The 13,607-nt window shown below is 44.8% G+C and overlaps 1 protein-coding gene across 1 annotated transcript in view; it reads left to right on the top strand.

Annotated features, from left to right (window-relative positions):
- Positions 1-452: 452 nt before the first annotated feature.
- The window catches only part of LOC133361338 (zinc finger protein 208-like), a gene marked incomplete at both ends in the record, with an annotated part of 534,864 nt that continues 521,709 nt past the window's right edge, over positions 453-13,607 (top strand). Inside the window, one exon of the mRNA XM_061580270.1 lies at positions 453-847. Coding sequence (XP_061436254.1) covers positions 453-847 — 395 coding nt within the window. The remainder of the gene's footprint in view (positions 848-13,607) is intronic.

The raw sequence follows: 13,607 nt of genomic DNA, 5'->3' as shown, positions 1-13,607 counted from the left end.
GTTCGTGGCGACATCTTCAGACGGGTTCCAGACATCGATATACCGTGAATCTCCAAGTAAGTGTCTATTTTCGCGGAACGTGTTCTTCGTCAAATTAGCGGGATTTTTTTGCATCTCGGTAAGACGCGAGTGTCGTTCTTGTTTTAGCAGTTAACAAAATCTAAAACTCAACGCTAAACATCCTTGCGGCTGATAGCGTACTTTTGACTCGATAACAGCGCTGCTGTTACTACGCTCACATGGAGCAGAGACGCTCTCCACAGCCCCACGCACACGGAGGCAAGAAGCCATTGAATTGCTCTGTGTGTGGGAAGTCCTTTTCATGGCCATCAGATCTTAAGAGACACCAGAGAACGCACACGGGTGAGAAGCCATTCCTGTGCTCTGTGTGTGGGGAGGCATTTGCACGGGCATCAACTCTTTAAACTCATCAGAGAACACACACGGGTGAGAAGCCATTCCTGTGCCCTGTGTGTGGGAAGGCATTTGCACACTCGTCAACTCTTCAAGACCATCAGAGAACACACACGGGCGAGAAGCCATTCCTGTGCCCTGTGTGTGGGAAGACATTTGCAAAGTCATCACATCTTCAGAGTCACCAAAAAACACAAACGGGCGAGAAGCCATTCCTGTGCCCTGTGTGTGGGAAGACATTTTCATGGTCATCACATCTTCAGCGTCACCAGAGAACACACACGGGCGAGAACCCATTCCTGTGCTCTGTGTGTGGGAAGACATTTGCACAGTCATCACATCTTCAGAGTCACCAGAAAACACACACGGGCGATAAGCCATTCCTGTGCTCTGTGTGTGGGAAGGCATTTTCACAGTCGTCAAATCTTAACACGCATCAGAAGGTCCACAATGATAGGAAACTGAAATCAAAAGCTGAAATTCAGGGTGCTGCAATGATTCCTGAAGATAATTCCACCTTCGATCCCATGCAGTTGGATCCCGAGAGATGGCTGGATGTAATGGAGTGGCTCGAGGATCAACCCGAGAGCTAGCGGTGACTGAAATATAATGTTGCATGCGGTTTTACCTATTAAGCTGTCTTGAGTACTTTTGTGTATCATTCTGACCCTTTAGTTTTACAGTTCGTTTGAGAGTTTCTTGACGTGCAGGTGGTGATTTTTTTATGTTGTCGGATTACTTTGTGAAGTGGTGTGATGAGCAGTGGTTGTGAGATGGTTCAATTCCGGACAATATTGTAGTGTTTAAGTCTTCCTGTTGAGCTAAAGTTGGAATGCATCTGGAGTCAGATCTTTACTCAACATTTTAAACGTTTTTTTCAAATATAAAGCTTTTATTGGTTGGTAATAATCGACTTTAGGATGTACATTGATGACGCGTTCGTTGGATATATGGCATTGACTTCAACATAGACGCACAGTGAACAAATGTGGTGAACTAATAAGGAACTTTAACGCTTTGGTATTCCTGGAACGGATATGGTTTGCATTGTGCTGTAACTGTTTGAACATAGGACATAATACATATTCGGTTGGAGTTTAAACGTAAAAATGATTGCAGATTAATAAAAACGTATTTTAACAAATGTTTGTCCGTTTATTTATTTTACAATGTTCATAGCAAAAACGTGTTTTAAGCGAGTTTCAGGTGGAGGATCTTCGTCACACAAATCTGCCCTTAACCGGCAGCATCTTGGCTGTCTCTCCATTAACATGTGTCCCTGGAGGGGAAAGGTCCCCATTATAAATCTATTCGCAACGTTACTGTCCCTAATCATCAAGTATGACATTTGAACTGTAACACTATCAACGATAACACGGATCGTCGACGGGGCCAAGCAGCGAATGTTTAACTCCAATCCCAAACTACATCTCCCCAACAAGGCAGCCTTCCCTCTGCTGTGTATTTTAGCCGTATATATTGAGGAAAACAATTCGTCAAGAAAAGGCATGATTACAATGTCTTTCATAAAGGAGTATGAGTTCATTTATGAGTAGTATTCGCTAAGCCCAGATGGCACTAGCCTGCACTCAGTTATGTTGAAACAAAGTAAACATTAGTCGCTCAAATCTCAGCTCATTCATGGTCATTGCAATTATTTCCAAATCCGTGTGGGGTCCCACGAGGACAGGGCACGGCCAAAAACTCTCACGTTATAAACTCACACTGTAAGCTCTAACATTATAAACTCTAACAATATAACTGTTATAGCTGTACATTGTAACGCTATAACAATAACACCGCAAACTACTTTTATAGTAAAATCTAATGTTGTAAACTCTAACAATAAAACCTATGAGCTCTGCATAACGTTAAAAATTAACATTATAAGCTAGTGTTATAGATTGGAACACCATACAATGAAGTGTGATATTGGAATCGCATTCGAATTATTAGAATTACTCCGTGGTCCTCTTAGAATCAAATTATGCTCGTTAGTACGTTACATGTCTATATGTAACATGTCTGTATGTAATATGTATGTCTGTTTGTAATATGGACGTGCGAACCAAGGTTGGGACCTGCGAAACGGAAGGTGCAGGATCAGGATGTGATAAAAATTTTAACACGTAGGCTTTCGCGACCAATGTTATTCATAATCAACGTTTTTGGGTTTAGATCGCGTTTATTTATAAATGTGTCGTAACCCTCAACCACCCGACACGGCCAATCAGTAAAAATGTGTCACGTTGACAAAGACAAATAGTTCACTGCTTTAGCCCACCGGTGTGTTGAAGCCACAACATTTACAATTTGTAAAGGGAGGGTTACGACACATTTATAAATAAACGCGATCTAAACCCAAAAACGTTGATTATGGATGAAATTTTTGTCGTACCAGACTTACACTGTGCTCAAATCTACGTTATATGTAAATACGCATCAGAAGACCAAAATGTGGCCTGCGAGGTGCCAGGTTTAGAATCGCATAAAATTATTAGAATCACACCATCATCGTATTAGAATCAAGTTGCCCACTGATTGATGAATGTTCCATCTCAATGGCATCGAATAGCAATACACAAGTATGGAAATATATAAATAATTGAACAAACCCACTTTGAGCTCGTGAGATTATGAATCGTTACAATTGTAATGACTCCAGACTCAGACTGTAGAGGGTTATTTTGTTTAGCCTTTACCACTGCTTAGGACGCCGGAATTACGATACAGCAACGACAACGACGATCCACCAAAACAGCCCCGAACCTCGTAATAGGTTTTTACCCTTTTAAACTGGTACAAAAGTTTAAAAGGGTAAAAACCTACTATATTTTGCCACTGGTAAAAGAGATCTCATAGTGAGAGCCCCGAACCTCGTTCCTCCCACCCTCTTATTCTCGGTGTGAATTCCCCCTCACCCTTTGTCCCACCTTCCTTTCTTGACCTCTATCTTATTGCCACCGCTTGTCCCTTAGTAGATGCACTGTCTTTACATCAACAATATGTTTTAGAAGCCACGTGCGTCAGGGCAGCAGATGTAGCAAAATTTCCCAAACCTAACACTCAACTGTACGGGGTAAGCGGTGTGACCACACTCACCCGTCAACAACAAGAAACAACACAATAACCACAACAACAATCCTAACACGCTTCCACGTTGTTCAACTGGACCCTTCAATTGTCCGTGTGTTGGGCTTGGATCCTACGAGCGCAACCTTGCGCATTTTGACCTGGTTCTCGACGCCGGTCCTTCGCCTATGGTAGAATCTTGTGCCTTTCGGGGCGTCAAGGGTTCGCACCATAGGCTTGAAGGGTTAGGCAGGTCCCTGGCTTCTTTTGAGAAACATGACTGGGCTCCAGGCACCGATTTCTCGCACGTGGCGGATCCTTGAAGCACCTCGGGCCTCAGGGGCTAGGAAACTGTGAGCGGCACAACACATTTCATTTGGAGTACGGTTTCCGTTGCCGAGCGCCCCACCACGTTGGACACACCAGACTTGGGCTGTACAGGACATGGGGATGAGCTGTCTGGGTGGGGACGGACATAGGTCTTGAGGCGCAATGGGTGGACGATCCAACGGCGACGCCCTATCTGTATTCGTTACACACTTAGGCCGTTTCACCTCTATGACTTGAGCTGTATCATTATAAACAATATCACTCAACATTAAATGGCTATAAACTGGTTTTCTAATTCATTACACCATAAACGGAGGTACAGTATTCAAATCTAATTAGAAGTATTATAACCACACTGCTCATCTATATATATAAAATCGTTCATGTCTGTCTGTCTGTCTGTGTGTGTGTGTGTGGACTTTGGCCCATACGCACTTTCATTGGACGGCGGTTGCCCCTGGCAACGGCTAGCCACGCCTTCGCCGCTTTCATTGGACCTGGCAACGGCTAGCCACGCCTTCGCCAAGGGCTGCAGTTTCATTGTACGGCGGTTGCCCCTGCCAACGGCTAGCCACGCCTTCGCCACTTTCATAAGCTCCGTATTTAATTAAATAATAGCCATTACACAGTATTGTTGGAGCGCTAGGGGGGGGGGGGAAGGAACGCCACCCGTACCCTGCCTCTTCCAAGCCGACAATTTTAGGCGAGGCCGCAGGCTTTGCACACTACTAGGCCTCGACACCCACCACGCCACTCTGAGGTAAATTCATCAAAGTTTTTCCTACTCTTCACTACACCCCCACCACAATGTGTGCTATTAATATTACTTTTAAACCCAACGCGCCAACAATCGATTACTTTAATGTTCACTGTACAAATACTCATTAAGCTGGGTGAGCGTACTGCCAGTCTATCATGTACACTGTAGCCTGCTTATTAAGCTCGGTGAGCGTACTGCCACTCTATCATGTACACTCTAGCCTGCTTATGAAGCTGAGTGCGTGTACTGGCAGTCTATAATGTGGACTCTTGCCTGGTTATTATAATCGATTCTTTATATGTTCTTTGTACAAACAGTCATTAAGCTGCTTGAGCGACCCCAGTTCGATTCCAACTCACGCCCACCACCGCTGACGATTATTTGAAACGGACCTGGCCCTCCCCTAGGTCCACTCAGCCTCAAAAGCGTAACTGCTGTCGTGTGTGAACATCGTCACTGGGGAGACAAAGGCGGCGGGGCATCGTGGATCCAAGTCCCGGGCGAAGCCGGGTCATGTGTATGTGTGTTTGTGTTTATGTGTATGTCTGTGTGTCTCTATGTATGTGTGTATGTATGTGTATGTATGTGTTTGTGTGTATGTGTGTGTGTATGTATGTGGGTTTTTTTTATGTCTTTATGTGTATGTCTGCGTGTCTCTATGTATGTGTGTATGTACGTGTGTGCATGTGTTTGTGTGTATGTATGTGTGTGTCTATGTATGTGTGTGTCTATGTATGTGTGTGTATGTGTGTGTATGTATGTGTGTTATGTGTCTGTCTGTGTCTGCATGTATGTGTGTGTGTATTGTGTATGTGTTTGTGTGCATGTATGTGTGTGTTTGTGTGTATGTGTATGTCTGTGTGTATGTGTTTGTGTGTATGTGTGTGTATGTATGTGTGTGTATGTGTTTGTATGTGTTTGTGTGTTTACGCTCGCATTACACAAATGTGTTGCTGGTCTAAGGCGTTCCTCGCACAGCATTGCCGCTTTATTATTTCAGTCGTTTACTGCCTTACGCACCCTGAAAGTCGTGTGTGTCTGCAGCAAGCGCGTGTATGTGTACCTATGGACGCGCGCGCGTGTGTTGTGTAGGGGGAACGGTAGTGTAGTGCTTAGCGTGCTGTCTGTGTGTCTGTGTGTGTGTGTCTCTGTCTGTGTCTGTCTGTGTGTGTCTGCGTGTGTCTGTGTGTGTGTCTGTGCGTGTGTGGTGTGTGAGGAGCGGTGGGTGTAGTGCTTAACGCTACGCTGCGCTACCAACCCGGCGAACCCAGTTCCATTCCCGCTCACGGCCACCACCGGTGACGATTATTTGAACCTCCCCTAGGTCCACTCAGCCTCAAACGAGTAACTGGTGTGGTGTATTAACATCGGCACTTGGGAGACAAAGGCGGCTGGGCGTGGTAGATCCAAGTCCCGGGCGAAGCCGGGTCATGTGTATGTGTTTATGTGTATGTCTGTGTGTCTGTATGCATGTGTGTATGTATGTGTGTGTATGTGTTTGTGTGTATGTCTGTGTGTGTATGTATGTCGGTTTTGCCGCCGTGGTGGATACAAGTCCCGGGCGAAGCCGGGTCATGTGTATGTGTTTATGTGTATGTCTGTGTGTCTGTATGCATGTGTGTATGTATGTGTGTGTATGTGTTTGTGTGTATGTCTGTGTGTGTATGTATGTCGGTTTTGCCGCCGTGGTGGATCCAAGTCCCGGGCGAAGCCGGGTCATGTGTATGTGTGTATGTGTTTATGTGTATGTCTGTGTGTCTGTATGCATGTGTGTATGTATGTGTGTGCATGTGTTTGTGTGTATGTATGTGTGTGTGTATGTATGTGGGTTTTTTTGTATGTGTTTATGTGTATGTCTGCGTGCCTGTATGTATGTGTGTATGTACGTCTGTGGATGTGTGTGTGTGTCTATGTATGTGTGTGTATGTGTTTCTGTGTTTGTATGTGTGTGTATGTATGTGTGTTATGTGTCTGTCTGTGTGTCTGCATGTATGTGTGTGTGTATTGTGTATGTGTTTGTGTGTGTTTGTGTGTTTACGCTCGCATTACACAAATGTATAATGCGGGTCTAAGGCGTTCCTTACACAGCATTGCCGCTTTATTATTTCAGTCGTTTACTGCCGTATGCACCCTGAAAGTCGTGTGTGTCTGCAGCAAGCGCGTGTATGTGTACCTATGGACGCGCGCGCGTGTGTTGTGTAGGGGGAACGGTAGTGTAGTGCTTAGCGTGCTGCCTGTGTCTGTGTGTGTGTGTCTGTGTGTGTGTGTCTGTGTGTGTGTCTGTGTGTGTGTCTGTGTGTGTGCGTGTGTGGTGTGTGGGGAGCGGTAGTGTAGTGGTTAGCGTGCTGTCTGTGTGTGTGTTTCTGTCTGTGTGTGTCTGCGTGTGTCTGTGTGTGTGTCTGTGTGTGTGTCTGTGCGTGTGTGGTGTGTGAGGAGCGGTGGGTGTAGTGCTTAACGCTACGCTGCGCTACCAACCCGGCAAACCCAGTTCGATTCCCGCTCACGGCCACCACCGGTGACGATTATTTGAACCTCCCCTAGGTCGACTCTGCCTCAAACGAGTAACTTAACTACTGTAGCGTATTAACATCGCCACTGGGGAGACAAAGGCGGCCGGCCGTGGTAGATACAAGTCCCGGGCGAAGCCGGGTAGTACAGCTAGTATGTATGTAAAGCGAACGTTCCATCGAACCTGGGGTTGGATATGCGAACTGTGGGGGGTGCAGGGTTAGAATCGAATTCAAATTCCTAGAATAACAATATTGTCGTATTAGCATTTTACTGTGCTTGACTGCATGTTACGTGTAAAATGCAAATTGTTAGTCGTAAATGCGAGGCAGGGGTTAAGAGGTGCATGTTAATCCAGTGTTAACGTTTATTTTAGCATCATATTTAAAGACAATATTGGTAATAAAAATAATCTGGACATGGCACGTGCCTTGTTCGTCTCGATCAACCAAAATGAGTAGAATGTCGGTCAATAAGGAGTACGAGTTATTTCATGAATAGTATTCGCTGAGCCCCCAGATACTAACCTACACACAGTTATTGTTAAACAAAGTAACTTTTAGTCACTTGATTCTCAGCTCAGACATGATCATCGCATTCATTTCCAAAGACGTGTGGGGTCCCGCGAGAGCAGGTCCTGTCTACAAATAGTCGAGCAGCAGAAACAGCAGAATCAGAAGTAGTTGCGTCGCCCTCAAAACGTGTTGCTGCTGCTGTTGTTGCTGCTGTTATTGGTGCTGCTTTAGTTACTTCTGTTACTGTTATGTATTGGGTGGTGGCTCATTTACTCATCACCACCCATAATCATCAACACAAATCATCAGCATCAACACCCATTATCATCTCCAATCATCATTATCACTATCAACCATCGCCACCACCACCACCCAACCATCACAATCCAACAGTTATCATAACCACCACCAATCATCCATCATCATCACCACCCATAATCACAACAACCCATCATCATCACCACCCATAACCATCACCACCCATCATCATAACCTCACCAATCATTACCACCACCCATGATCATTACTACCACCCATCATAATCACTACACATTATCATCACCAACCATCATCATTACCAACCTTCATAATCACCACCCATCATCATCACCACCATCCATTATCAAGAAACATCATCATGACCACCCATCATAAATTAACAAACACACACAGCTACAAACATAGATATGTAACCTAACACAGACATCGATAACAGACACACACAAATAAACAATCTCGTTAACAACTTAATTATAAAAAGCCCATATTACCACTGCCAGGATAGGTGCACACAGACAAATCCTTTACACAATTATAATTTACATGGAACTCAAATTCACACTTAGTACAACCACCTCACTCATTTAAATATAACTACAGATCAAAAACTCTAGTAAAAACCTGAATTTAAAAGTAAATAAACCAATGGGATAATGTTTATACGCTTGAAATGTAATTAATGAAATGCAAGTTAATAATTCCAATTAAACAAAAAATAACTACGAACAAATATGAAGCCTGAGGCCTAGGTATATGCCAGGCCTAATGGCCAGGCATCGCTTCAGTCCTCGCCGCAGTAACGGCGACATCAAAGACAGCACAAAGCGAGGGGGCAAATGTTTAATGTCGAACAGAGGGCTCTGCTGTTTCCGGTGACGCAACCACCCGCACTGCACCACGTGGTGCGCCCGCCAAGCGCGTGGGGGCGGAGCCTCGCCGTAGTGACGTCAATTCTGTTACGTCATAGCCACGCCTCCACCCGCAGTCGAGAGGAATGCGCACGAGTGAGCAGCAGCAGAAGAAGCCTTTGCAGAGCGAATCGTCAACGAGGTGAGCGTCCCTATGGGAACCTCATTTGCCAGTAAAAATATGATCATTGTTTTTTTTACCCTTCTATCTGGCAACAAAACTGACACCTTTTTACAGTGCGCCTTTTGGCGTCATCAGGTCCAACCCATGTGAGACTAGGCTCTAAGGAAAGCTGTCTCGGGTGTGGACCAATCAACTTCAAGGACAGTGCACATTATCAGAGTTATGTTCTTTTGTTTGTATTATGGCTGCAGGTATTGCGGTCTATGCAAACATGACTCCTTGTAAAAAGGTGTCAGTTTTGTTGCCAGATAGAAGGGTAAAAAAACAATTATCGTGAGCGTCCCTGTTGACGATGTGTGTTGTTTATTTTTATTGCACGTTTTGACTACAAACTAAAGCTTCATTATATTTGAATATGTTGATATTTAGATTTTCTGCAACCAAATTAGGACTATTAGTTTACTTGGCATGCTCTGATATATTGCTGTTACTGTCATTGTTTAGACCCAAAGCAAGTTAACATTTAAAACGTTCATAACTAACCTGTTTAAATCTCATATAATATGATTAACATATCTATAATTATTGTGTTCTGATTGCCTGCATAATTGTGCCCTGCATTACATGTATTGAATGTTATCCAACACGGGGGAGGAGTCTACCTTTTAGTTCAGACCCGAGCTGCTGCCATAGATGTCTCCTATCTGTGATGTCACAGCCACATGGGCGGTACCTCTGACATCACGTGACCTAAGACGTCATTCTCGGGTCATAACAAATGATTTAAGTATGGTCATTTGACCCCAATGACCTACAAGACATAGGGGGGCCTTTATCAAGCAGTCGATTTATACAAATGGGCTGTGCATCAACATGCTTGTCTGGATTAGAGGTTAAACATCACGGTTATGTCTTGCGATTATGTTTAATGCAATAGGCAGTTGGAATAAATATGTTCGCGTGGGTGGATGAGTGAGTGATCTGACGCACGCGTGAGTGGGCAAACAAGCGAGTGAGTGGACTTGTAAAACAAACTGCACGAAAGTGATTAGATTGGTACAGCGAGTGGTCAAATTTGTAATAATTGAGAGGATGAGTGATTCAAACGGTTGCTAAATCTGAGCGTTTTTACAACCTCCCCAGGCCCTCCAACATCAAACAGAAACGATTCCTTCCCAACAACATGGACAGACAACGCAAGTGGGCTGAGATCTTGGAGGACTATGATGGTAAGTCCCAGTTACCTGTAGCACGTGGTTTTTATGCAGAGGAGGCAGCTCCCTGATTAATTTATTTTAGTAGACGTGGCGGTGATGGGAAGATGAAAAGGTCAAGTGTGCAGACAGCATGGATTTAGAACCGAGTTTCAGCCATATTGGTTTAAATGGGGGTCTCAACTTTATGAAATTGATTATCTCAACATGCTTACAAAAATATGACTTGTAAAGTTTTACTGCCATGTGATTAATATTTCTCAACAGCAGGTCATGTTTTGTGTTAAGAGGTAATTACAAGAATCTCAGAATTAGTTGTGTGAATATCCACGTGCTTCGTTCTCTAATACATTACTCGTCCTTTGAATTAATTTTGTTTTCCGTAGCCCGGGAGTCATGGCGCCAGTCGACCACGTGGGGGGACATTATGGATGAAGTGGACCCTTTCCCAGGCCAAAGCTATGAAAATCGTTCCCCAAAGGTGTGTATGGGGTCTAAGGGAGTCAAACACCACATTCTCTCCACACTCCCACACCATTGCACCAAAACATCACTACACCTCACATCACCACACAATCTCTTTACATCACCACCAACTCGATACAATATACTCTCAGGTTTTTTCGGTAAAGTCACGTATGTGACTCTTTCTTAGGTTTTTTTCGGTAAAGTGACATACGTGAGTATGAATCATTGCAGTCACGAAAGCTTCAAATCGAGAATCAATACAATATCATAGAGCCTCATAAAGCGTCAATACCATCACAAGGCACCGTCTCTCCAGAACATTCCACAATTTCACCTCTCCGTATCACAACACCATGTCCCAACACCATCACTCCATCTCTCCACCATCACGTCATGCCATATCCCACTCGTGAAGGCAAATGAAGTCGCCATTCATTACCAATGAAGACAGAATGATATCAGGCAATCTCATGAATTATGTCTGTGAGCTGATTGGAAGTTGCCATTCCAGTTACCCATTATGGGTGCTGCAATAAAATGTGTCCAGATTATGGGCATCCAGATCTTTACAATAGAACATTCTGTGGAAACTATTGCCAGTGATGATTGTTGCCAACAATCTCCATGAAATCGTTGTAAACTATCACTGCATTAAGTGCGTGTATTGAATTTGTGAGAATATGAGGATGTAACATGTATTTTGATAACATTAGGTGATGGTGTATATTCGTACGTTTGCTAGCATGTTTGCATGAGTTAATGTGCATGTTTTCATCCGTACATAGATGTGCCAGTATGCATTTTTGTTTGTCTATGTGCCCGTCCATGTTTGTGTGCCTGCGAGAATAGATTTAGTCCTCAGTGTGCATGTCTGAATGGTCATGTGCTTATCTTCGCGTGAACAGAGGAGCATTCGGGAGGTGAAGAACTTCAGCGGAGTGAAGCATCTCCAGGAGGACAAGCGCCTTACGAAGGAGAAATGCAGAATGGAAGAGAAGCGCACCAACGAGATGAAGCGCCTCGCCAAGGTGAAGCACCAAACGGAGCAGAAGTGCCTTCGAAACAAAATCCTCAACGACGTAAAACGCGTCATGGAAAAGCGCCTCCTTGAAGAAACGCGCTTCATGGAGGAGAAGCGCCTTCGCGAGGTGAAGCGTCTCAAGGAGAAGCATCTGGAGGAAGAGAAGCGCCTCATAGATGTGAAGCGGGTCAAGGAAGAGAAGCGCCTCATGGAGGAGAAGCGGGTGGAAGAAGAGAAGCGCCTTGTCGAGGACCAGCGCCTCATTGAGGTGCAGCGGGTCGAGGAAGAGAAGCACCTCATGGAGGAGAATCGCCTCTTTGAGGTGAAGCGTCTCATAGAGCTGAAGCGTCTTGAGAAAAAAAATAAGCGACTTGAGGAGAGGCGCTTTCGCAAGGTGAAGCTCCTCGAGGAGAAACGTCTCATTCAGGAGAAGCGCCTCGTTGAGGTGAAGCGTCAAGAGGAGGAGGAGCACTTGATGGAGGAGAAGCGTCTTGTGGAGCAAAAGCGCCTCGAGGAAGAGCAGCGCCTCGCCAAGATCGAGCGACAATGGCTCCAGACCGCTACCACCAGCAGCAGCACCACTACCACTGACACCACCTCCACCACCGCCGCCACTACGCCACCGCCACCACGTCCTCCAATCCTGTGTGGGGCCCAATAGCTCCGAGCTTTAGAAGAAGAGGGCTTCCAAGAAGATAAAGCAAACTCCGGAGTCGCTGAGCCACGGTAAACCACTCTGCGTGTGCGCCCTGTGTGTTTATTTTTGCTTATTATTGCCATGCTTCTCACGCAGCATCAGCCTTACTCGGTCTCAAGACTTTTTTCAGGAGGATCCTGCCAAGTTTGCTCGCATTTTGCAAGAAAGTCGCTACTGTTTGCGATCCAAATTGAACGATTTGCATTGCTTGTGTGGGTTCAGTAACAGGGAGAAAGCTGCAGAACCTTCCCAGAACATGGGGCTGCATAATCCACACGGAGAATGTGGCCAAACGTGAAAATCAAACCCAGGTCAATGTTGCTGTGATGCACAGGTGCTCAAGCCCTGTCGCGCTCTCAAAATTCACAGACACTGCAAACCCCACGTGTACATTCCGCTATACTGAGGACAGATTTATTTTTCGTAACTGGTTTCTGAGTTAGACCACATAACGAAGTGGGCATATCTTCACCATGTAACCCTCCATCCACCGTGAGATTTTCGCTGTCTATCGCCGGTTTCCAGGCCAGCTGCCAAGTCGCCTTGTAATGCACAGCGACAGCTACCACTGAGAGGGGTGTCCAATTTAAAACGCGATGAGATGAGAGATGCGAGAGGCTAATCGCATGCAATGCACTTTGAGATGCCTTCGACGTCAAGGGAGGTGGCTCTCTCGACCACAAATCACTGACGGACACTTTTTTTAAATCGTGGATGTGTTGAAGCGACCAAATTTTCGTGCACTCATTCTTCACCATTACAGTTCAGATCTTGCTTCCCGCCTTGGCTATTATTGCTGCTGCATTGACCACACAGATCCACACCCATTCCATCACAGTGGACGTTCAGGATCTCTATCGATGCCATTTGAAATGCGTAGGACATTATGTGCAAGGGGTCAATTAGAATATACATATAGAATATGTTCAATCTAGATTTGAAGTTTTAGTGACTACAGGGATCCATATTCTTTGGTTATATCGGTAAATTCACGTAGGTATGAAATAAAATAAATTAAATTAAATCACGACGTTTCGATGGCCATGTCGTTATTGCAAGAACGTTTCTTGCTGTGGTTTTCCCACCTGATGATGATTGCTTGTGTTACAATCGAAACGTTGTGATTTAATTTATTTTATTTTATACCTACATGACTTTACCGAAAGAACCAAAAAAATGTCACTTCAAATTATTCAGCTAAATTTGCACAGCAACGCCACCCACTACTGTGAAACTACAGCAGTCTGTGTGAGACACAGCTGCACCTATCTCAAGGATAGCCTGGCGCCATGAGAAT

Source organism: Lethenteron reissneri, chromosome 72, assembly GCF_015708825.2.
Source record: "Lethenteron reissneri isolate LAM-NWPU_2019-01 chromosome 72, ASM1570882v1, whole genome shotgun sequence".
Classification (NCBI taxonomy): Eukaryota; Metazoa; Chordata; class Hyperoartia; order Petromyzontiformes; family Petromyzontidae; genus Lethenteron; species Lethenteron reissneri.
This window is presented reverse-complemented; position numbering and strand designations above follow the sequence as displayed.